Consider the following 26,243-nt stretch of genomic DNA (forward strand, 5'->3'; position numbering starts at 1 on the left):
CACAGTTTTTCGAACTACCTAATTTGAATCCCGAGAATGGCGCCTCTTTGAAAGAAAATGTAAACAAACATGAAGCTATTCGTTTTTTGTGTTGGTGCTTCATCGGTTAGGGTAATTATTAATTATTGGCTAATGTTCGATTGCAAAAGCTGCTTATATATTTGTTTTATTAAAGTCGAGTTGGCAGTGTGAGGTATTTAAGAGGGAAATCGATTAGGGTAATTGGCGCTATCAGGGCATTGTCGCTACATGGGGAGAAGTGGGGGGGGGGGGAAACACCCCGGGCTCCGACCCTGGGTGGTTGAATCCATTCGTCATTTTTTTTTACTGTATAAAAAGAACAGCTTCGGTATAAGGAACAGGTTGGCGATTTTCGGCGCCAAATATGTCCGACGACCCCCATCTAAAGTCGCCAAGGCCGTTAGTCACGTCACGAGCGCCGAAAAAAAAAATCGCCAGCATAGAAAACAATATGAAAAATATCATGAAACACAACAGAAATGGAAACATAAATAAGAGCTGGATTGAGCGAGCATAAAAATGCTAAAACCAACAAGCATAATTATAATAAAAAAATAATTATAAATTAAAACCCGGACTCTCTATCCGGGTTCTTATAAATAAACAACAGTCCCGCATGTTGTATAAATAAATATATTCTATGTACAGTCGGCCCCCCGTATTCGCGGGGGTTACGTTCCGGAGGTGACCGCGAATAACCGAAACCATAGGTTTTTTTGTATATCTCGTTTATTGAACATCAGGAGAAGAACCAATACCTCCTAGATACTACATCTAAGTAATACTCCTAGATATCAATACTCCAATACCTCCTAGATACTAAGCTATTTAGGAGGTATTGGAAGAGCAGGGTGACGCAGTGGTAGAAAGGATATGTAAAAGAGGATGGAGATGATTTTCTTGGAGGAACACTGTGATTTCTGTTTGCCGTTTCTTCTTCATATCATCAAGTATGTTTTGATAAGACTTCCTCTACTAATTTTCCTACATGTGAAGCACATACCATAGAAGAATCTATGTCATGAAAATAATCTATTGCTGATTTAAACTTGCGAAACCCTTCCGCTATGTTACATATGTTGAACTGGTTTTTACTCTTTATCTTGATCTTCTTCATCTGGCACAGCTTCAGTTTCAGGAGCAGTCACTCAGCTCCATTAATTCCTCTTCGGCTAATGTCTCTGAATTGCTATTAATTTTTAGCTGTTCAGAGTTTCTTCTATATCCATATCATTGAACCCTTCTCCCCTCACCTGTTTCGCTAACGTGACAATGTCTTCTATAATTTCCTTGGAAATTTTCTAGCTGCCTCCTGGTCGTCAGAAGCTTGATCGTAAGCGATTTTTTACATTGCATAATCCAAATCGTTTCTTAAACCTATGAAATCAACCTTTACTTGCATAAAGTTCTGATGAAATAGACATTTCACCAGCTCTTTCCTTTATAGAAGAGTAAAAATTTTTCGCCTTTTAATTTATAATATTACAATCAATTGGAATACCTTTTTTGTGGCAGTCTTGACCCCCGAAAAACAGCATTTTCTCTATGAGAAACACATGGGTCCCGTAGGCAATGCAAAGTTTTCGCTGCCATAGGTGCAGCTACAGCCTCGGCTAATTGAATTTCAGATTCCTTTTTCTTGATATATCTCACCGTAGATTCGTTGATTCCATATAATAGCGGGCAACAACAGCAATTGATTTACTTTCTCCACAAGCATACATAGGCAATATATCAATTTTTTTTGTAAAGTTTTCACTTTTTTTGTCTTTTCGAAACATTATCATTAGTATTAGAAAAATGAGCCATCCTAAACACGTACAACTCAAATTTTGTAAACAAAACACGTGAATGACGATTGCTAGTGTTACTAGCAATACTGGGGGTCGACTGTATTATAAATTAAAACCCGGACTCTCTTTCCGGGAATCCGGGTTCTTATAAATAAAATAATAATGATGCAGGGGCATCCTGCATGTAGAAAAGAATAAATATTGGAAAATATTAAAGGTACAACCTGAGGGAAAAGATATCCAAAATAATTAATCCGACACACACACTACATCATATATATGGAAAGAAGAGAAAATGAATTATCCCAACGGTTTTTCAAAACGCCGCGGCTATAAAGTGATGTCATTTGGAAGAAAAAAAGAGAGAGAATAGAATGGAAAAAGAGAAAACCAGTTTGAAAATGGCAGTAAGACCCGTTTGAAAGACGCGCTAGGAACACGGAAAAAAAACAACAAGCGCCACCGCCAGGCAGAATTCTTCGAACATTCTGGAACAACGACAACCCAGCAGAACAACAACGAACTAGAGCTTGCCAATGATGGCAACTTATCGCCGGAAAAAAGTCACCAATTTGGCGTGTCCCTTATACCAAAGCGGAACAGCTTCGGTATAAGGGATACACCAAAGTGGTGATTTTTTTCTGGAAATAATTCGCTGTGCACTGTGGTGTTCCGCTTCGCCGTTGCCTGCTGGGTTGTCGTTGTTCTAGAATGTTCTTTCTGTGGAAAAAAATACAGTGAGATGGCGCTGATGGTTGTTTTTTATTGTTTCTAGCGCGTCTTTTGAAACTTCCAACTGCTATTTTCAAAAACGTGTCTTCATTCTCTCTCTTTTTTTCTTCCAAATGACGTCACCTTATAGCCCTATAAAATCTATAGAAATTACACCATTTATTGTGTTTTGGGCGTCCTCATGAGAGATCCTAGCCTGCCCCCTGCCAAATACAGTCGAATCCTGTTATAATGAACTCCAAGAGACTGCAGAAATCACTTCGTCGCAATGAAATTTCGTTATAAAGGAATTCCAGGTATTTGCACTGTCGCTATGTAAACATATCTGGGGGATTAGAAAAGTGTTCATTAAAACAATATTTTTGCTATAACAGTATTCGTTAAAACGGGATTTGACTGTATCTCAGCGTAAGTGCTCCGGGGGGGGGGCATGCAGCAAGGAAAAGGATAATGTAATATACTTATTAGGTTATTAACACTTTACTCAGTTTAACCTTACCATTCTAGGGGGATTAAATCATGGAAAATTAGTCGTGTAAAAAATGAGTTGACTCGGCTATTGAGCTTTGTGACAACTATCTATTGTAGATATCAAGAGACTATTGGACTGAGATATTTCAATACTATAAATGGGAATATTATGCAGAGGTATGTCAAAGCTATAGAAAATAGAGAGCGGCAAAAGAATCCAGAGCGTAAATGTCAATGAGAAACCAGCATCTAATTTAGTTAGGGCTGTGACAATTTGAAATGTATCAGATATACATTCATTCATTTAAACCCAGCGTAATTCCAGTCTATCACCATGGGTAATTTATTACCAATTGAGTTGTGCCGGAAGTGTGTGTGTGTGTAAGTACCTAGTAGTCAGAGTACGTATCTAGTGTCATGTTTTAAATTACAGTGCTGCCATCTATGAGCAAAGTGTAATGGTTGAATATTTGTACTGTAGCATGTCTGTTTCTCTCTGTGGCGAGACTTTTTAACGGGGAGATCGGCTCGCATTCGCTCCTTGAAGTTGGGAACCACAGGAAACCAGCTTCAGTCGCCCATCACTGTGGCAGTGGTGGCGATATGAACCCAAGTCATCACGATGTGCGTCTGTCACTGTGATCGCTCGACCACCACGGCAGCTGTCTGATATACAGTAGAAACTCGCATCGCGAGGATCCGATTCAAACCCACTGTCGCCAAAGTGGTGGTCGGCTGAAGTTGGTTTTCTTCGGTTCCCAACTTTTCGAGGCATGAATGCGAGCCAATTTTCCTGTTAAACAGTCTCGCTGCAGAGAGCAACAGGCCTACAACAGTATAATTATTCATTCATTACATTTCACTAACTATGAGTTGAGAAAAAAAACTCATAGTTTGAAAAAATTGATTGCAGATGGCAGTACTAAACATAACAAGCATTATACAAAAACAAACTTCACTATACGTACACACACATTGCAACATGTACCAATACGTTAGAAGTTCTGTAGAGGAATATAGACGAGGTGCATGTCTGGTTTAGTAATAACCTTGCAACAACAGCTCATCTCCATTCAGCAAGGCGTGAAATTTCTGGTAAAAATAAAATTTTTTTAGTTGCCGTGGCAACCTGGTGCTTGTTGATGCTCTTTGTAGCGATCATGGTGAGCATGGCCACGGCAAATTCTAGAAGGGAACAAAAACTCATAAGATCACATTTTGTAGTGGTGGGGAGAGGCAAAATCTTGTTTGGCCCTGCCCCTCACAAAAATCCTTGTGCATCCCTGTGATAAGTCCTGAATGTTTTCATATAATCACTAGTCTGTTTTTCTTCCAGAACATACTACCCGGAATGCTCATTTTCGATGAAATGATGGTTGTCGTTGTAATGAGCATCTTATTGAAATGGTTTGAATTATTTATGTTTGTCAATAATATCATTACCATCAATATAAGTGTGTTTTATTTGCTTTCATTTCTGTGACAGTTTAATTCATCAGTTCTTTTGTTTGGCAACTGATTTTAATTATTAATTTTTTGACATGAAAACGTCTTTTCGATCATCTGACAATGCTGGATTCATTCACAAAAAAGTTGCATAGCAAAATCCTTTAAACGCTCCCATTTCAGGAAGTATTAAGAGTATATATATATATATATATATATATATATATATATATATCAATGTTTTTTATGTCTGCAGGAAGATCTCTTTAAAACAAACCCACCAATACAGCTCTGGTTTTGATATCTCTTCCTGTCTTGACACCAGGTTTGCAGCTCGCTTCCGCATTAAAATTGTTTTATGCTCTATCTCAAGAGGTTCGTGATGCAAGTAGAACCCAATGCATGATAGGTATTTTTGAGAGAAATCTAATGATTTCAGTTTGGTTTTGATACCGCTTCCAGTCTGGGCGTCAGGTTCATGCCCGCTTTCGTAATGAAATTGTTTTATGCTATCTTGGAAAGTTTGCAATGCAAGTAGAAGCCAATGTTGTTGCCTTGCAACTTTGAACTGTTGCATTCCCAGAAACATCAAGGTTGCAGACAACAATGAAAACAAGCAATCTTGTTCACCTCATGTCTTTTATTTACAATTCCGTTAGAGAATTAACATGATTACACACTTCACTCAATGCATCTACGATTAAAATTTAGTTTTATCACACAGTCGTTTACGTTTTTCAATTAACTCTCTTCAGTAAACCTAATTGCAGATATATCTGTTCAACATAATTCATAACTGTGTCTGGAAAATTCACTCACTCAATGTTGCTCACTATATAACTCAATCACTCTCTCAGGCTGGTCACACTTGATCTCTAGGTCACTCACTTACTCACTAGGTTGCTCACTTTGTCATTCACTCACTGGGCCACTCATTCTATCATCAACTCACTAGGTTGCTCACTTTGTCATTCACTCACTGGGCCACTCATTCTATCATCAACTCACTAGGTTGCTCAGTCTGTTATACACTCAATAACCTGGTTGGTCACTCACTCTCACTCGCTTACTAGATTGCTCACTCTGTTGCTCCCTGACTAGGTTGCTAATTCTATCACTAACCTACCAGGTCACTTACTCTGTCACAATCACCAGGTCACACACCTACTAGATCATTCATTCTGTCACTCGCTCACTCTATATATATATATATGCCCCAAAGCAGAATGTGCCGAAATCTGCGACGTAGAACAATTGCTGTTACTGCAGAACAATGTGGAAGAATTTTAAGAAAAATTGCAAAAAACACTATTATATGTATGGGGATTTTTACCGCAAAACATTTCCAGTCAGCCGAGGGCTCGTCGCAGAACAGTGTTAAACATTCTGCTTTGGGGTATATAGATCCCTGTCTACCACTGTGTCGCTCATCATGATGCTCATTCACCTGGTCACCAACTCATTCACTGAGCCACTCATCATGACACTCATTCACTAGTTTGCTCACTCATCAACACTAACCACTCTGTCACTCACTCACTAACTACTGTATCATTTACTGATTCACTCACTCGGCCATTCTTCACTCACTGACTGTTGTCTGTGATTTTTCCTAGTAGTGAATTGCATGGCAGTGAATTTTCTATAAACCATTTGTAACTGTCAAAAAAGGTGGATCGCATCAGGAGCAAGAAGTTCATACCACACTGGGTATCCCATTCCCTCTTGACACTCAAGAAATTCAGTCTCCAAAGTCCACCTTACAAGCACAGTGAAGAACCAACCATTCCGAGATAATAAATCACAAAGATCAGTGCAAGATGTGTGTATTTCGAATAAATGAATGAGTGATCAATGATGCCTTGCCATGTATAAGCCATAGAGATGTCATAAAAATAGAGGACTGTAGCTACTTTGAGCGACAGGATCATCACAAGTTTGTCATCGCATCGTAGCAAGAGCTGTCACTCAAGTCATAGACTAGCAGGGGAACTCTATCATAGTTTCGATCTGTAGAAATAACTCAAAGAAACTTTACGATTAAAAAAATAATTACATTTGGACCAGCTGAGATTGGGAGCAAAGCGATAGTAAAGTGAAGTGATCATGAGAGAAGCATATTTATACGATTACAAAACAATCCTTGTCTCGGAGCAATCGATTGGCAGATACACTCCATCTCGCGACGGAAAACAGAACGCCATATCACAATAACATCAATCACACTTGCATGAATAACAAAATTTTAAAAAGCGTACAATGACATTTCAGAATAGCAACAAGAAATACAACATAATTGGCCAGATCAGTGGCAATAACATAGGAACGAGATCGATCAATAATATGTAACAATGGTAAACAATTATATTTACGTTGAAAAATAAACTATATTTAACTAAAAATGCAATGACTAAAATCCAAAGAAATTACCTTTGCGCCACAATGTCAATGTACAAGTTACAGCCTGAGCATTTTCAAGACAAATTCAATGATTTCACTCTCTAGTTTTGACACCTCTTTCGGGCTCACACACACTTTCATAACGAAATAGTTTAACTCTGTATCTCCAGAGATTCGTAATGCAAATAGACCCCCAGTTTTATATTTATTTTAATTAATTTTGTCTTTGTTTTTTTTGCACAGAATTTCATTTGAGTTGCATCGTGGCAGCTCATAGCCGGATATGCACAAGTATGTTGCCAACTGGAAGAAAATGAAGGCACCGGGAAATACAACGATCAAATCATTCCGGGAAACAATAGATTTTCCGGATGAATGCTTCGACTCTCCTCAGCATAATAACACCAGCAGCAGTAGAAACTACAGCTCTGTGGTGTCGAAGTCAATAGGCAATTATAACGGAGAAAAGGGAAAGCTCCGGCCATCGTCTGCGAAAGTGAATGCAAGTTTTGTGACTCGAAGCAGGATTGGGCAGCCCAGATCATCGGGGATGAAGGAAAATTCATTCAGGTAAGATAAATATGTGTAATTTTTAACTTCTGTTTATCGATCTCTTAGTCTGATTGGCTAACCTTAAGTATCAAAAATCTTGATTATACTTCTCTCAAACTGATTCCTGGGAAAGACGGCCCTCATGGGGTTTTAACAACTGCTGTGTGAAAGAGATTATCAAATAGAGCTTGGGTAAAAATTCCGTCTGGGAAAGCAAACCAATCTCGGTTGCCATAAAATTGTGCTGGCATTAATCTAATCTGTTATAACAAAGGTTTTGACAGTTGGCTGATGCGAAGGTAAATCCAGGAAAGAAAATTCAACTGGTCTTTGCAGGGGAATCAAACCCACATCCTCTCATTTGTTGGGTAAGCGCACTAGACTACAAAGCCAATGAATCCTCTTCCCACAGACAGCCAGACCTAACTCAGGCTAAAGCTCGTAATTTCTGACACTGCCACCAGATGGTGACTTAGTCTAAGATGGTTTCACTCTCCACCATTACTATAAATGGTAGCTGGCTGTTGGAGAGATGAATGCAGGAAAGAAAATCCAATTGGTCTTGTGAGGGAATTGAGCCCACGTCCTCTCACTTAGAGGGCCCTAGACCACTATCCTCACCATCAAGTGGCAGTGTCAGGAATTGTGAGCTTTGGCATGAGTTAGGTCTGGCTGTCCATGTATGGCTTTGTTCACCCCAAACGAGCTCTCTAAGGAAAGAGGATTCGCTGGCGTTGTAGTCTGGTCTAGGGCTCTCACTAGACAAGTGAGAGAACATGGGTTCTATTCCCCCGCAAAGCCAGTTGAATTTTCTTCCCTGAATTTATCTTCCCATCAACCAGCTGTCAAAACCTTTGTAGGAATAGTGAGAAGTGACAGCATCTCTGGATAATCTGTTATCCACTAATCATGAAGGCCAGGGCTTGAAAAATTAGAAGTCAGCATGTCTAATAACAGGGAAAAGGGTAACTAAGACGGGGGGGGGGGATGGAGTTTTTCTCATGGAGGGAAGAATATTTCGCTCATACTTGGAATACTTTGCCAAAATCTGCCGTCAAAGGAATCTGCAATCAGTGAGATATCAAGGACTTATAGGTTCATTATAAAGGCATGCAGGGTGTTTCTGCTAATGCAGCTGCTATGAGCTATTTTTTCTATGATTTTTCACAATAAAAGTTATGTATTTATTTATACAATATTGTTGGCTCCAAGGCCTATACATGAGGACGCGGTAGATTACACATATGCTTTGAGACATTAGACAAGAAATTGGAGATCGTGAGGGAGTTAACAATAGTAGAGGGGAGTTTGTTCCATTCAACTATGGTATTGTGAAAGAAACTGAATTTAAAACAATCTGTAGAGGCAAAAATAGGTTTTAATTTTTTGGGGTGGTCAAGTGGATTGATTCCAGAAAATCAACTTTATTTCTTAATCTTCTAGTGTTAATGGTGCCCAACTTGAAGACTTTATTTTTCAACTTAGGGGTTGGGTGAATGATGCGAGTGTTCTGGAGAGGGGTGGCCTGAAGGGGGGGGGGCATTGTAGTAGGAGTGGGAGGGCGAAGGAGGGTTACTACTAGATTGGGTGTGGAAGATAGGAACAATATCGTTAGAAGAGGGATCCTAAACATATTTACAGTTATTGGTAAGAGCAAAATTATGATAAAGTTTGACCTTCAGGCCCCTATCACAAAATTTTTGAGAAGCACTCCAGATTTTCCCACGGAGCTTGCGTGTTCAGATGAGAAGTCTTCCGAGATTGATATGCTACTATTTTTTTAACTTAAATGCATTTTTTAGAATGTCACTTTTAATTTTGAATTTGTTAAATTTGAGGATGGAGAGTCTGCACCCGAGGACCCATTTAGGGAATAAAAGTTCTGTGTTAAATGCTAGTTGTAGGGATGTTCTCTCTACCATCAAGATACTAAAGCATGGAGGGGGTGCAGTTCATAAGTTAGCAAATACTCTGAATGGGAGTGATGCCAACTTCACACCTGTTGTCAATATACAAATTTTGTCTTTAGTGTTTGTCGGATTGCTTAATTTTTTTTGGAAAATTTATCATTGGATGCCTTGTTATAGTCTGTTTTTGTTTTTCTTGATCTTGATTTTTCCCCCGTTTTCTTCCCTCAGGCTCAGGAATAAATTGAACAGTTCAAAATCGTCATCTTCCAAATTGGTATCAATCACATTTCAATTGTGTTCTTGTATTTACACAGTTGATGCTCGTTATAACGAACATACATTGTTCCACCAAAAAAGGATGTTATATCTGTTGGTCATTATAACCAAATCATATTTCTCCCCTCACATGCCAGAAGCACGAATGTGCAAATTTTTCTTCTTTTTTTAATGAACTTTTTGGATACCTTGTTTTGCTATCTAAGTTCTGCCAGAAACGCAAATGCGTGTATCCCTATTGAAAAACACATTACAAAACATTTTAAGAAAGTAACCCCCATAGAGTAACATGGATAGAGTAAACATTCAAACGGCATTTTCCACGTCCTTTTTTTTCTCCAAGGACATTGCACATTCGTGCTTCTGGCATGAGAGAGATGTGATATGATGGACCTATAATCATTATGTGAAACATTTGGGACTTATTGTACCATTTGTCATTTGTTGTAATAGAACAGTAGCTATAATGCATGGTCATTATGACAAACATCAGCTGTATTTATTGTCATCAGAACTTTTTTTTGTCATTTCTTCTGAATTAATTTTTAAGTGATATTTATTTGCTATATTTCTTGGCATAAGTGAAGTTGAAAAAAATCACCAGAATAAAAATTTGATAAATCTAAGAACAGAATTGCGTGTTTTGTGAGTTTGACACTTTTCTGGGATAAATGCAAATACAAGGCTGTAACAGGCAAAATGCCCAACGAGGTGGCTGAAAAAAAGATGCCCATAACAAATATGAAGATGCCATATATATTAACAATGCAATTACAAAACCTGGAAACAATATATATATATATACACACACATGATGAAATATTACACAATGTCCATAAAATGTATTTATGGTTGTCTTCTTATAAATATATGGACTGGCATAAGAGTTTGACTTCACATCAATACCAGTGCTAAGAATCGATTAAAGTTTTCAACTGGTTACAGAGATGCATTTATGATTTTGCCATCTGTAAGCTAAATAAATTTTGCCGCCCCTTCTCCCATTCTAATCAAATTTTCTTGACTACTCTTTCCTTGGATTCACTACCCTGTGCTAAATAATCTGCTCTTGGTCTCCTCCCCCACTCCTGCAAGTACACCCATGTCTATAAAGTCACTTTTTTAGTCATTCACATGCTTGCACACTGTTCTAGTCGCTGATGTGCTTGCACACTGTTTCAGTCAATCATATTCTTGCACATGCTTTAAGTCACTCTTTTGCTTACACATGTACTTGCAAACTCTCTAGAATACTGTTTTGGTCACTCCCTGACCTACTCCTTTGTTGTCTGGGCAGAGGTGGATTTATTGAGGGTTACACAAATTTCATTGTCCTTCTCGTCCAATTCTCCTAATTTTCTTGGCCGCTCATTCCTCAAATTTTCTGCCCCTCTGAAGAATTGCCGCCGTGGGCTATAGACCGCTAAGACCACTGCTGTGCGGTCATGTGGACATCGTGCTGGACTCTCATCCTGAGGATCCAGGTTCAAACCCCATTGAGGGCACAGTGGCAGTTGGCTGAAGTTTGTTTTCCATCTTCAAGGCAGCTCATTCAAAAAAGTCTCTCTGCAGAGAGCAGGCAGACCTACAACATGATACTGGCATAACATGAAAACTCAAGCATTTCCACCTTTACTGTAGAAAATGGAAGATAGATGGCAGCATGAACAAGAAACAAGTACAACTCGACAACATAAATACGTTAGGGTCACATATACATTAGAACAAATGCATTCCGGCATGTGCCGGTTCGTTAGAACGGGCAGTTCATGTACCAACCTCTGTTTCGCTCACTCTACTTTCAATTCCTTGTGAGTCTACATGAATGCATGGTTCGTAATTCGCTTCAAACTTTATATCTCAGTTTGATTAGTTCTCATAAGTGTTTAAGAGGATTGTAGTGCAACCAAACTGATTAGCTTGTATAATTTCAGCCAAAATGATCATTCTTTTCCACCAAGCCCATCAATTGCTGTTTATGACTGAAATTCACTTTGTAAAGTTTGTTATATTTATTTGTGCTCTTTTTTTCCAATGTATCCCCCCCCCCCCCCCCCGTCTAGGTAAAGCCTTATTGTAATAAGATGAGTGATTTCAACAACTCATTTGATGAAGATCTCCTGAAAGATGATAGCGTTGTGACGAAATCATTGGTGAGAAACATCTTCGATTCCTCTTCAGGTTCTAAAGCGAAGCTGTCCAGTGCACCACATGCCAATAAAGATACAGACAGTAGCTTTCAGGATAATGTTGTTAGTCTTGGTAATAAAAATCAACTGAAAGTGGAAGAGAAGAAACTTGTGCTGTCCAGTTCAACAGATAAAATATATGATGAAATGGATGGCAGCAGACCTGAAAATGGCTACCATATCCATGATGGTAAGTTATTAGCCCATTTTTGTGAACACCGTGAAGCAAACTTCATGCAAAGGCAGGGTCGTCATAAAGTTCAACTGTAAGTGCTGCCCTCTGGTGAAAGCCCCAAAAGTTCATGTTCACCTTATTTCTAACTCGAAACTTACACACCTTCAGGTCAAGGCTTAACTCCCTGAGGTCAAAAGAAAAAATTCTACAGTGAGGTAAAAGCAACCACTACATATCATTGGTGAGAAACATCTTCGATTCCTCTTCAGGTTCTGAAGCAAAGCTATCCAATGTGCCCATACCCCCACCACCATCCTAGTTACGGCTCTGTATAGACATACAGGGTGGGTAATAATTTCTTCTAGGGTTTCGGAATGCTATAATGGGGAAACTATGATGAGTATAGCGAAGGGGAGCCTTTCACTGAATACAGAAACACAGAAACAATTCAAGTTTATTTACAGACTTTACAGGTGTTTGATGCGTGAACCTTTGCTCACACAGCATACATCAATTATATAATCCTGTTTTTAACCATACTCTCCCCAAGATGGAACAATTCGCAGTATAGACACCATGTGTGATCCGTCCACGAAGTTCTGCTAAATCACACAGCAGTGTGGGAAGGGGGGGGGGGGGTACGAACACAAGATTTTTGACATGGCCTCACAATAAAAAGTTGCATGATGTTAAGTCCAGTAAGCAGAAGAGAAACATAATCTTTGAAAGCTCGCCCAATCGAATGATGAGGCAATTCAGCATTAAAATACTCACACACATGCCGCAAGAAATGGGAGGGGGGGGGGGGTGTTCCATCTTGTTAAAAAATGAAGTCATCACGATGTTCGTGTAATTGTAGCATATCCAGGTATACTACAATGGTAACAGTTTACTGCGTAACTAAAAAGTCCATACACACGTGGGCCTGACTGCAATTTAGCAAATTCTAACATACAGAAAGCTTTTCAATTTCCCATGAACCAGTCAATGCCATTTTCATTCACTGGCTGCTTTCAGTTGAATGCATAGTGCCATCTGCTGGCGACTGCTGTTATAAAAACTTGAATTACTTCTGTGGTCAGTGCAAGGCTCCCTTTCACTGCACTCGTCATAGCTTCCCCACTATAGCATTCCATTTTTTTTCCTGGGGAAATATGAATCACCCTGTACTTTCATAAATTGCAAAACCACGAAAAAACTGAATTTTATTTTAAAGATTTTTCAGTCTTATCAAGTTAAAAATAAATTTTATTCATGTATATTAAGCGTTATTTGTGTATTCATAGATCTCCTCAATCTCTCTAACTGGGGTTTGCCAGAGTGTGTTGTAGATGCCTACCAATCGCAAAATATATCTAAGATGTTTCACTGGCAAGCCGAATGTCTCTCCATGAAAAGCGTTTTAGATGGTGGTAATCTTGTGTATTCTGCACCGACAAGTGCCGGTAAGACATTGGTTGCCGAAATCCTGATGTTGAAAAAGGTGTTGGAGTCTAAGAAGAAAGCTCTGATGATCTTACCGTATGTTTCTGTGACGAGGGAAAAAGTCAACTATCTGCAGGTAATGCACAGTATTTCATGTTTTTATAGCTTGCTCATGTGCATAATTATTGCCAAAGACATCCGACTATGTACATAATAATAATCAATACTCTCTCACACTCGAATTTCTATTAGTTTCATACTGACCATTCCAGCTTTCAATAACCAATTTTGTTAAGTTTTTTAAAGTTAAAAACGATTTTGTGTGTGAGAAATTCACGATTAATTCCTCCAATTTTGTCCGAATTTCAGTAATTTCTAATTGTTTAAAACATGGTTGGGTGTTTTTTAGAAATTATTTCAAGATGCTGGTGTGATCGTAGATGGTTACATGGGTACATATTGTCCACCGGGAGGTTTCAACGCTGTCGACATTGCCATCTGTACTATTGAGAAAGCCAATAACCTTATTAATAGGTTGATGGAAGATAGCAGGATCGCCCAACTAGGTCTGTATTGCCAAGTTGGTTTTCCCCATTAAAAATTTCTGTTTTTCAAAAATATTATTTCATTATTTGTGTTATTTCATCGCCATTAATTTTCACTCTTGAAAATTTTGTAACTGTTATTATGAAGACCATTGATTAATTTTTTTTAGAAATATTCTATTCAAAAAATGCTCTATAAATTGTAGATATATAATTTCATACCTGCCAAGTCCCTCAAATTTTTCACCTTATCTCCCAGACTCCTGAAATATTATTTTATCTCCAAAATTAATGCAGTAGTCACAAAAAAATCCTTACTTTTGGGGGGAAATTATTGGTAAAGAATTTACTCGCACAGGGAAAAAAATCAGTTGAAACTTTATTTTTCTCCCAAAACAATGTCATGTGCTAATGTTAGTTGTCACCATCATGCATAGCCATATCAAAATGTTTCTTTCTGGCAAGGAAAAAATGAAATTCGCCAAATATTTGGTACCCTTGACAGTTGGATCAGCACAGTAACTTTCATATTGATAACCATTCGTCCCGTTTTTAAGTCCTATGCTAATTTTTTGGTTATAACCAAAATTGGCATAGCAATAATCCCTTTTTTATTTTTGTTGTAAGGTTTTCGTACAAAGCGTGTATCAGCATGAAAATAAGTACAAATTACATAGGACCTACCATTTACAACAAATTCAGAAAAAAATTATCAGACGTTAAAATAAATAAACATCTCAAAAAATAAATTTTTATATTTTCAAAGCCTATAACAAATTTTGAAATGCTTATCGAAAATATAAATAGGTAACCAAGTCACAAAATTTAAAAAACTTAAGGAAAAAAAACAAATAAATCAAGAGCGCACTATTTATTGTATACAAAATTTTTTTTATGCTCTAGGACGGACCAAGTGGGTTCCTAAGAGCTGCATAGTGTATGTATTGTTTTGTTGTGTTGTCTTTCATTTGTATTTGTATTTTTTGTTTTGTATTGTAATGATATGGTGTCTGTGCTGTGTTGTTAAATGAAAAAAGAAAAAATACTAATCATCTTTTGGCAGCTATGCAATTCTCCAGGAAAAATCACCATATTACTAAACTAGATTACCAAGGCAAAGCTGGGTAAATTGAGTGTGATTTTTTTTTGAGTTCATACAGTATCATATGGCACATTTGTGTATAATCCATATTCCTTTTTGATTTGCTGTCTCGTATCATGTTGGAGTGTTTGACTGGGTGAGGGAGAACTCTTCTAACTGGGTCACGAGCTGGAATTTTTTCAGACACAACCACATCCTTCAGGATGCGAGCTAAAATTACTTCAATGACAAAGAGCCTGGTTGTGTTCAGTTTGTTTCTCCCCCCTCCCCGACTGCATACAGTAAGATTTCAGAGATAGCACAAAGAAAAGAAAGAGTAAAAAAATTACTATGCTAAAAACAGTGAAGAGGGGTTGGGTATCCACCTCCATCCCCCTGCTGTGGCAGTAATACAACTTTTCACTAAGAGGAGGAGTTGGGTAGGATCACCCTCTACAGCTGTATCCACCTATGGTTGTTTAACCCTCTCTTTCTGCTGTTTCTGAAACAGATACCTTTTGCATATTCATTTTTAGTGAATGACTGTCTGCTTATGCCTATATATGCTATGCCTAATTTATACTCAATTTATTTAGGTATTGTGGTTGTGGATGAGCTTCACATGCTTGGTGATCCTCATAGAGGCTATCTGTTGGAACTTCTTCTGACGAAACTTCTCTACAATTGCAAGAAGTAATTTTTCTTTTAAATATATTATCAACTATTTTTCAAAAATCTATGTACTAGAAAAGAGTTTGAAAGAAAATTGTTCTTTTTGAGCAAAGAGAATGGTAATAATAGTACCAAAATGCATCAAGAATACAATGGAACTTTGGATAACGAGCTTAATTTGTTTCATGGACATGCTTGTTATCCGAATTGCTCATATAATGAATCAAACTTCCCCATAGGAAATAATGTAAACTCGGATGATTCATTCCGCAGTTATCCATTCCCATAAAAATGACTAATAAAAGTACTTCGTCGATAATGTAGTACAATAATAATTTATTTAACAATGCAACACACCATAACTTATGGTGTGTTGCATTGTTAATTATTGTATTGTTAATTATTGTATTGTTAATTATTGTATTGTTAATTATTGTATTGTTAATTATTGTATTGTTAATTATTGTATTGTTAATTATTGTATTGTTAATTATTGTATTGTTAATTATTGTATTGTTAATTATTGTATTGAATGTTGACTTATGATAAGTCAACATTCAATACAATAATTTTGCAATGACCAGAGACAGAAGGACGATTTTTTAGGACTAATTGCAATCTGCTGGCTCACCAACCTTATTTTTTTGCGAACTTAAAAAGGAACCAATGGAATGACACTTGCTTTTGACTCCTTTTGAGGATGCGAGAAATGAAAATTTTCATCGTAATTGGACAAATTCATTGCTTGCACACTGCTACAACTTTACTTGGGTGGTTCTTTTCCACAAAATTTTGTGAGATTTCTCTCGTCTCACTAATCTCATTTGAAGTGAGGGACTCCTCATTTGTCTCTTCTTCAGACAAGAACCTGTCCATAAACTCACGCAATGGAGATCCATCAGTTTCCATCGTGGTCAACTCTTATGTTCCTCCACTAGTTCTTGAATGTCGTCCTCATTCACCTCTAGTGTCATGTGGTCCTTCTCAATAATACAACCTCTTCGACACTTCGACACTCATGAGCCAACCCCTCAGTCAAGTTCAATAATGCAATCAGCCCACAATTTTCTCCAAGTGAAATTAAGGGTTCACTTGGTGGCTCCATCCCGTTTGATAATAAACAGAATGTATTCATTATGTATATCCAACCATCGCCATGTAATTTGATTTTCTAAGTCAACTTTACATCCTCTAACTTCATCACTGTAAATCTTGGGTAACCATTTATCAGCTAAATTGGCACGACTATGGTATCTCTGATATTTGACATACATATTAATATATATTATAATATAAAAATATTTGAAAATATATTTAAATTAATTGATATTTAAAATAGTTTAATAAAAATTTAAATCATTTTAGAGCTGCATAAATAATTTTATTCAATTACAACAGATAATTTTTCATATCTGAAAAAAATTGATTTAAATCAGTGATTTTAAAAAAAAAAATCAGTTGATTTAAATCATGACAACCCTGCTTGGAATTAATGTTGATTCTAATTTGAAATGAAAAACCCATATTACACATCTTCTGGATTGAATTGGGGGGAAAAAAATTCCACCATACTGGAAAATACAGGGTTTTTTGGCATGTTGCTTAACGTTCTTAATTTTTTTTAGACAGGAACTTGATCAGGTTCAAGTGGTTGGCATGAGTGCTACTCTTCCAAACCTTGATGTTCTTTCCTCATGGTTGAACTCAGAACTGTATCATACATCTTTTCGTCCAGTACCTCTAACGGAAACTTTCAAAGTAGGTCACTGCATCTATGACTCAAAAACACTGGAGATGATCCGAGATCTGAAAGATGTTGAGATCACCTTTCAGAACGATTGTGATCATACTATCTACTTGGCAATGGAGACCGTTGTTTCGGGGCACTCTGTGTTAATTTTTTGCCCGTCGCGAACCTGGTGCGAGAAATTGGCGGAGAATGTTGCTCGTGAAGTTTGTCAGCTAGGCAGGATGCAACCTGAAGAAGGTGGTGAGTTTTATTTAAATTAGAAGTTTTACTTTTTGAAGCGTAAATTTAATACAAACCATAAATATGTTTATTTAAGTTTTTTTGTCATTTGCTGAAATTTCATCCGATTGTGAATATTTTGTGCTTGTTACTTTAGTCTCATCTCTTAATTTTTCAGGTGAATTATCGAAAAGGTCTGTTTATGGCACTAGATTGAAGGAAGTTCTGGATGGTAATCAACTGAAAGATATTTTGGATCAGTTGACTAGTTCTCCAGCAGGACTGGACAGTGTTTTAGCTAGAACTGTTCCATTCGGAGTAGCATTCCATCATGCAGGTATAAAAAAACTTGAGAAAATTTATTTATGAAAAAACTTATTTTTGAGAAAATTATTGATTTTAAAAATCGAAATTTCTTGGTTGTGCCTGAGTTAATTGTATGGTCGAGTCATTGTTGAAACTGGGATGGGGGCGGGGCAGAAGGATCTTGTGACCCGGGCACATTACCAGAAAGGGGCACTGAATTTACCATTTAATTGCTCCTTCTATATTATAAGGGGGTGACAAAATACATGCTTGCCCCAGATGAAAAAATGCCTAGTTACAGCACTGGGGTGAGTAGAAATGGAAGAAAACAATATCATTTCAACATGAGAGCACAAAAGAGCTTCTTGACTAAGTCGAAACATGATTGAAATGAGTGGACGTCTGTGGAGTCAGTGCCATAGCTCATAGCTCAGTTCGATGTTTCTAACAGGAAACTTATGCTTTTGTTTTAGTTTTATTCTGAATATTTCATTTACAGATATGGTGAATATCTTAGAGGTTATATAGTCGTACATCAGTGTCATTCTTTTGACTGCTTGTGATCTTTTTGTTTCAAATGCTGGTCTGATCTCTTTGGAATGCACAATATTTCTATATCATGTTTTTTTTTACTTGTTTTTGTTTCCCCAGGTTTGACATTTGATGAAAGAGATATCATCGAGAGTGCTTTCCGTTTCGGCATAGTTAGGTTTCTTGTTGCCACAACGACCTTATCTTCTGGTGTTAATCTTCCAGCAAAGAGAGTCATAATCCGTTCTCCATTATTCAGAGGATCATTGATAGATGTACTTTCTTATAAACAAATGGTTGGTCGTGCAGGACGAAAAGGAATTGATAGCAGTGGTATGTTTTTTCTTGTTTTTTGAAAGTAACTGTTTTTTTTCTCAGGCAATTCTTTGCCTTTGACTATTGATTAAGTATTATCTTGTAATTTACAATATTACACGAATATCCTATATACTCCTGTATAAGCCAACCCCATCTATGTCAAGAGCACCAAAACAGCAAAAAATTTAAAATCTGTGTATGCATCTACCCTCAAAAATAGGCTCATTTAAAAGAAAAAAAAAACCATTTCTAAGGTATAAAACTTATATTGCTTGAATGGTATGCCATAGAAATTAATTTTCTTTGTACAAATTTTCGTCTCTGCATCGGAAGTATGGATGGAAGGATGGATCTAATTTATGGAAGAAAGTACTTTTGAGTGTTTGAAAAAAGATCATACTTCTTGTACAAAGAGGTTTTCTGAGGTGTTTTTAATAATGTACAAGGTTTTACTTTCATGTGCTGCAATAGTATGTGTAATTAAATTTTAAATTTGCAGGTGAAAGTATTCTCATATGTAAAGAAAGTGAAAGAAATTCAGCAAAGACCCTTATCGAATCTGATCTGCGCCCAGTGAAATCATGCCTCATTATGTCTGGTGACAGTAATCTTCACTCAAGCATCAAAAGAGCCATTCTCGAGGTAAATATGTAAGACCGGGATGCATTCAAATTCTCACAGTATTAGCTGATAAATGTATGCACAAATTAATTGAAATATCAGTTTTGAGAGAACATCCAGAATCAACTTTCTTTTATTACTCACTATCTAGATTGTTGCAAGTGGCGTCGCTCAAACACTTATTGAGATCATGCAGTACATGTCATGCACACTTCTTGCTGCAGCAGCAAACAAGCATGGTAATTCGTCCAAAGAAGATGTTGATACTGCTTTAGATAAATGTTTGCGTTACCTCATTGATAATGAGTTCATTCACGCAGCCCAGTCGGAATTAGAAGGTATTTTTTCAGATGAAAATTTTTTTTAACCCAGGGAATTTAAGAGTGAAAATATCTGTAAAAATCATGTAATCATCAGTCTAAGATTATTATAATTGTGCTGTACTAACATAAGTGATAGGCCTCTAATAAAAATATGTAACTGAGCACTTGCTAGAATCAGCTTCATATCAAATACAAAGAAGTGTTGATTTCAGTTATTAAAATTTTGATTGTCAGATATAAAGAAAATACAAAATTCTTGAATAAAAAAAAAATTGCGGACCAAAAGGCCATTATGGGTTCGAGTCTTTTCACTGTTTCCCTGACAGTGGTTGTAGGCACCTCAAGACGTAGAAGGTGTAAATCTTTTGCAATTCAACCACACCATAGACATTCAGTTTCAATGACATAAGAAGGGCATTAACCTTGTCAAAGGATGGTCAATATTTTGAGAATACATGGCTAATTGAAAAGAGCTTATATATAAAAATAGTCTACTAGCTTCATAGCTTCATTTTGCTGCTGACTACAAAACAGGGAGGATCTTTTATCCTTCAAAGCAGGTATATACTCACAATTCTGCAGTCTTTGATAAGACCAATTCCATGTTTATGCTACAAAAATTTACTTTATACAGAGTGATTAAATGTAAGAAAGTTTGTCTTTTGCTACCTCAAAAATCTCATAGGATTCCACATTGTATTCCACCTCTTCGTTAGTCTGTTTTCCCCAGATTGAGATATCAGCCTCTCTTTTAATTACTAGTGTAGGCAAACCAGTTCTACAAACCAGTTTGTCTCAATTTAAGGTGCTTCATGCATCATTTTACTGCACCTGGTTTTTTAAATCAATTTATAGAAAATATATTTTGTAACTAAAAATATTCAAATGAGATCCTAGTGTACTTAACAGGCTTTCGTTTAGCACTTTGAACTTCTAATATTTTTGCAGTGTCTCTATTTCAGTTATTAAATTGAACACAAGCATTATTGCCCTACAAGATTCATCGAAACACTGGTTATTTGTGGAGATGAAGATAACAAGGAAGAAAATTCATCACTACCCCCACGGGGACTCGAACCCCGGTCTCTCTCTTGTTGGACGAGTGCTCTACCATCTAAGCTATCGAAGCAGATAGATCATTTCAACTTTGGAGCGTATATATGTTGAAAGGCACCGTACATGGATGGCATCAACAATCAACTAATAGCTCTTGAATGACATAGGCCAACCAGATGGCCATGTGCATATAGAAATGCCTTCTCCACTTGTCAACACAAGATTCATCGAAAGACTGGTTATTTGTGGAGATGAAGATAACAAGGAAGAAAATTCATCACTGCCCTCACGAGCTATTAGTTGATTGTTAACGTCGTCCATGTACGGTGCCTTTCAACATTTATATGCTCCAAGGTTGAAATATTCTATCTGCTTCCATAGCTTAGATCATAGTTTTCCAACCTTTTTTGTCCCATCACCCCCTTCTTCAGAATTTTTTTTCTCCCATCGCCCCCCAACGCAATCTAACCCATAGGATCCCTCGTATCTTCTACCACTCCCCTGGAACTTTCCATCGCCCCCCCAAGGGAGTGTTAACGCCCACGTTGGGAATCACTGGCTTAGATGGTAGAGCACTCATCTGGTAAGCGAGAGACCGGGGTTTGAGTCCCGTGGGGGCAGTGATGAATTTTCTTCCTTGTTATCTTCATCTCCACAAATAACCAGTCTTTCGATGAATCTTGTATTGACAAGTGGAGAGGACATTTCTATATGCATTATTACCCTAGTTCTTCAGAATGCTGGCTACCAGATTATCGTTATTGCCATTTGTTAATTTCTACAAATGTAATAGGATGCTATAATGACTGGAATTTAATTTTAATGTCTATTAATTATGCTTATATTTTGTTTTTAATGTCATTTTTTGTTCAGTTAGCTTTAAAACCTTGAACAGGTGATACGAATAAACTCGAATTCTATTTGTTGACTAACGTATTTGAATTCCAGAAGGCAATGAAAGATACCAGCCAACGCGCTTAGGTCAAGCAGTGCTGTCATCTGGTTTCTCTCCGGATGATAGTCTCAGGATGCTCAAGGAACTGCAATTGGCTCGTCAGTGTTTCGTTCTAGATTGTGATCTGCATATTCTGTATGAAGTGAGTTTCTGAATTAAAATTTCACTTCTAGAAATTCGAAAAATAAATAAAATTGGGAAAATGTCTATAAGTAAAACAAATTTTGTGGTCAAAGATGACCATAAAGACACATAGCTTAAGCCATATAGCACACAGTGAGATACACAAACCTATAAAAGTTGACAATTCATACTTTAATATAATGATGAAAAAGCACCCTATTGCTTGCAGAATGTCTTTCCTGGTGGGAAAATTCTGTCTCCTCAATGGTATCTCAAAGCGATCGAAATTGTAGGAGCTCATGAAAATGGGGGAGTTCCTATCATTTCTACCATTGAAATAGGTTCCATAATACAGCAGCATTGTGATACCAGGCATTATCATGCAGGAAAATGGGTTGGGAAGTTTGCAAATGTTGCCATTTGTTTGTTTTTTTTTAAGTAAATTTTTAATAAAATTACGATCTTGAGAGAGAGCTATGGAAAGCTGCTATTGATGGACCACTGCCAGCTATGGCGAGGCCTCCTTACCGCGGCTTTTCAAAGGCTACCATGAAATTCCTTTGTATTTCTGCCTAGCGCCATCCAAATCTTGATCCAAACATGATGGCGGGGAGTCAGACGGTGAAAGGAAATTGTACTCTTTTTGTTATTCTTGCAGTTAACATGGCTCCCATTCGTTCTATTTTTTGGTAAAATGTCTTACTTTCTTGATTTTGTCCTACTTTCGAATTTTTGTCCTACTTTTGAATTTTTGTCCTACTTTTCCCACTTTTTTTACCAAATCCTATCAACAAAATTTGTGTAATTGATTTTAATTGAGGGGGGGGGGGAAATCATCAATATATTGCCAAATAATACAAATGTAGTAGATTGCAATTAAGGATTCTGACAAAGCATAAATTGTATCATTTTTAAGGTTATTTGGGGGGGGGGGGTCTTGGACAGTAACTACCATTTGTCATTCCAAATTATGATCACATTTTGTGTATAGGTGAAATGCCAGTTTGCATTACAAAGCAGTTGGATATACTGGCCTATTCTAGGTGTGTGGCATTCAATTGCCTTCTGTATGTTTAGAGCATGCACAAACAATATTTGCAATGATCTGCAAAGAGCTAGAAATGAAAGTCTTCATTTGTCGAAAACGATTACACTGGCATTGAACAATAAAATGTGAACAAATCCTCCCAAATCCCTTTAGGAAAAGGTTGGACAATGCAGTAAAACCATCCAGTTCCCTTTAACTTATTTACGTCGGACCTTGTAATTTACACATTTTGCACTGTGCTTTTTGAAGTAGTCGCGAAGGAGCATCATTCTTGAAAAACTTACTTATGTCTTTATAATTTGCTGTGCATGGTTGAAAGAGTTGACTGACTCTGCACTTTGGAAGACTCAAAAAAAAGAAAAAAAAAGAATGTAATATATATTGCGAGGCGAGGCAGAAAAGATTTATCTGTGGTCGCTAGTACACTATTTTGGTCAAAAATTGTTTTTGTAACCAAGCCATTTCTGTCATTTTGCTTTGGCTTGAATCAGTCTTATATGATACTAGCTATAATACCCAGCATTGCCCGGGTTTTCGTCAATTACTGGGAGGATTGAAAAATAGACAAACCATTTATTATAAAGGAATAAACTATTATACATAATACTGGCAGCATTTTGCCTTGTAAAGGCATATGCATGTCTCGAACGCATTACTAGGGAACTACGGTAACCAAAGTAAATATTCCAAAAGTGATTGTTCAGGCCCAGAAACCATTGCTGCCCGACAGATTTTTGCCCATTTTGCGCATTTCCCAGCTTTGACAAAGTAGCCTTTTGTTCAAGTTGGGTTCTGGAGAGTTGCCAACTGCTACGGATTGTCCGTAGTTTCTATGGATGGCTGCAACAAACTACTGAGCTACTGGAGATACTCAATACTACAGAAATCGGTTTAAAAAAAACCAAGTTTTTGAGTTTCTTGCAGTGTTTTACTTATTCTTATTTTTTAATTGCATCAAGCTTTACTATAACGATGAATACGCATGTGATAGAGTTCAAGAGAAGACAAACTCTGAGCTTATCTGTTTTGTGTGCGGTAAAAAAGGCAATCTATAAACCTGCATCTGAACCCCTTGCAACGTGTTTAGTGCACTCTCAGATTCTACTTTTAACTTCAAGTTTTTCGACAGCAAAAGGAAATAAGTCAGTACCAGAATTCAAATCAAGACATTTGTTCAATCACAAGAAAAGTAAACATTGTTACAAACTTGACCCATGAACTTGCTAACGATATAAAAAATTTAGTATAACGTTAAATAAAGAACATTTAAATATATCACAGAGACTTTTTTCACATATTGCACTTATCTGAATGTGGTCCGGAACTTCAGCATACGAGTAGAGGAAAGTTGCAGTTTCCACACGACTTCCAAAGTCCAGTTTTGAAGTGGATGTCTGGTGAGCAGTAGACCGACGGAGGCTGATTCACATTAGTCCCAAAGTGGACGAGGCGTGCTGGGGACCGTTTCACTACATTTCGAGACGCACCGTCTAGAACTGGCACAACATCGGCGCCAAGAAGAGAACCCAGCGAGGCTAGTGATGCAAGTCCATTGGAGAAACAAACATCGGACGTCAGCCCAGAGAGTGCCAAGTGCCTAGGATTGCAGGAGGTTGGAAATCAGACTGCGATGAGGTAGATGTTGAGAACAGCCATAGTCATCCCATCCATCGTACGTGGTTGGTGATACCAACTAGACCGGGAGCTCTAGGTGTAGAGGCATTTCCATCATCACCTAGCTAACGTTAGGAGATCTAAGTCACCGCTCATATATGAAGCTACTATTTAAAAGAAGTTCGGACACTGTGCTACAACATCAAAGAACTCAACTCGTAAAACGAGTGAGGTGAAATGGATTGAAATGCAATGCGAACATTCAACAAACACAATCCGCATATATACTAATCATGAAAAAATAATCTTGGTCCACTTGGACCGCGGAAATACTCCATCAGAGTAAGAAAACTATTACTACACAACAAGGAAACGATGCCGTCACAACATGAAAACTATTACGTCACAACGTACATTTCAACATAATTTACATATAATTTCAGAATATTAGTGTAAACAATAAACTAACGTTTGGCAACATGCAAGGTGAACTGGCCAGGTTCATCCAACAACAATCAGAAAAGTTTACCAACGAAGGTCCACGACCATCCGCCGGTAAACAAAATACTTAAGTTAACAACATAAAACTTATGGCTAAACATACAAAGGGACACAACCTCCAATGAGACTAGATGACATCTCTCCCAGGAGGCACCAACAGATTAAGTGGTTAAGAAGGTAAGTACTCTCTCTTACTGATATTAGGATTATTGAAGAAAAACATGACCCGGAGGCCGTCATGTTACACCCCCACTCTACTCGAGCCGAAACGCACAAAAACCTGTTTTCTGTCTAAACTGCACACGCTGTGGGCTAAAAACAAGTTATTGAGTTGGTCAGCACAGCGGACCTGGCTTCATTTGCAAAGTGCATGGCAGAGCTCGTGAAACTTGTGTTGGAAAGAATGCTTCATTGTAGGTGCTCTAATACGAAGAAAACAGGGATGGTTGCTATTTATCCATATATATACGGTTCACAAAGGCATATACAGGTTGGGATTGTATTGAATATTCATGAATTACTAAGAGACTCTGCGACTTCGGAAATTTGCTTCTGGAGGGGGCCCTCATGTGGCCTGAGTCTTCTGGGTTCCAGTGCCAATGGGGGGCTGTATTTGATGAACTTTCAATTAAACTTTTTAAAAAAGAAATCGACTTTTTGAGTGATTATTTTTTATTGTACTATGATTACATTGTCCTGGGAAGGGGGGGGGGGTACTCCCTCCATGGCAAACCTACATTCATCACTACTGACAAGATTTAAGCCAATGTTGGCATGTCTGTTCCTGTTTTGCATACATGCAAAATTTATCGACGATACATCTGAAATTGTAGAATTGTATTGAGAACACACACACAGACAGAAATCAATATATAGACTAAAATGGTGCTATGGAAAAAAATTAACTGAAGAAATTTTTAAATAAAAATTTTTATTTTTTTTATTTTTTATTATGCTATGATTATGTTGTCTAGGAGGGAGGTACCCTCTCCGTCCTACTTTTTGGTCCTGCTTTTTCCTACTTTTTCTAATTTTCTGAGTGGGAGCCCCGAGTTAGTAATACAGTCTATGCTCATTATACCGACCCCCTTTCTTTCCATGGAAAATGGTCGTTATATTGGAAGGTTGTTACATCGAACGTTTTCAAAAAATCATAAAATTTAGCTTCTTTGCTTTTTTTAACTGTTGGA

The 26,243-nt window shown here is 37.4% G+C and overlaps 1 protein-coding gene across 2 annotated transcripts in view; it reads left to right on the forward strand.

Annotated features, from left to right (window-relative positions):
- Positions 1-16: 16 nt before the first annotated feature.
- PolQ (DNA polymerase theta) overlaps positions 17-26,243 on the forward strand; it is a 41,485-nt gene continuing 15,258 nt past the window's right edge. The window contains exons 1-13 of one of the 2 annotated variants that reach the window (XM_089251596.1): positions 17-111; positions 7,107-7,433; positions 9,554-9,599; positions 11,665-11,980; positions 13,252-13,526; positions 13,800-13,956; positions 15,613-15,709; positions 17,314-17,678; positions 17,836-17,994; positions 18,615-18,827; positions 19,312-19,454; positions 19,585-19,771; positions 21,761-21,909. In XM_089251596.1, the coding sequence (XP_089107722.1) occupies positions 7,147-7,433; positions 9,554-9,599; positions 11,665-11,980; positions 13,252-13,526; positions 13,800-13,956; positions 15,613-15,709; positions 17,314-17,678; positions 17,836-17,994; positions 18,615-18,827; positions 19,312-19,454; positions 19,585-19,771; positions 21,761-21,909 (2,394 nt within the window). In that variant the 5' untranslated portion in view covers positions 17-111; positions 7,107-7,146. Of the gene's footprint in view, positions 112-4,352; positions 4,425-7,106; positions 7,434-9,553; positions 9,600-11,664; positions 11,981-13,251; positions 13,527-13,799; positions 13,957-15,612; positions 15,710-17,313; positions 17,679-17,835; positions 17,995-18,614; positions 18,828-19,311; positions 19,455-19,584; positions 19,772-21,760; positions 21,910-26,243 lie in introns of those variants that run through there. The other variant, XM_089251595.1, reaches the window with a different exon arrangement.

The sequence above is a fragment of the Pholcus phalangioides genome, unplaced genomic scaffold, assembly GCF_987345545.1.
Source record: "Pholcus phalangioides strain wild (caught in Gottingen) unplaced genomic scaffold, Ppha-v1.0 ptg000027l_1, whole genome shotgun sequence".
In the NCBI taxonomy this organism is placed as follows: domain Eukaryota; kingdom Metazoa; phylum Arthropoda; class Arachnida; order Araneae; family Pholcidae; genus Pholcus; species Pholcus phalangioides.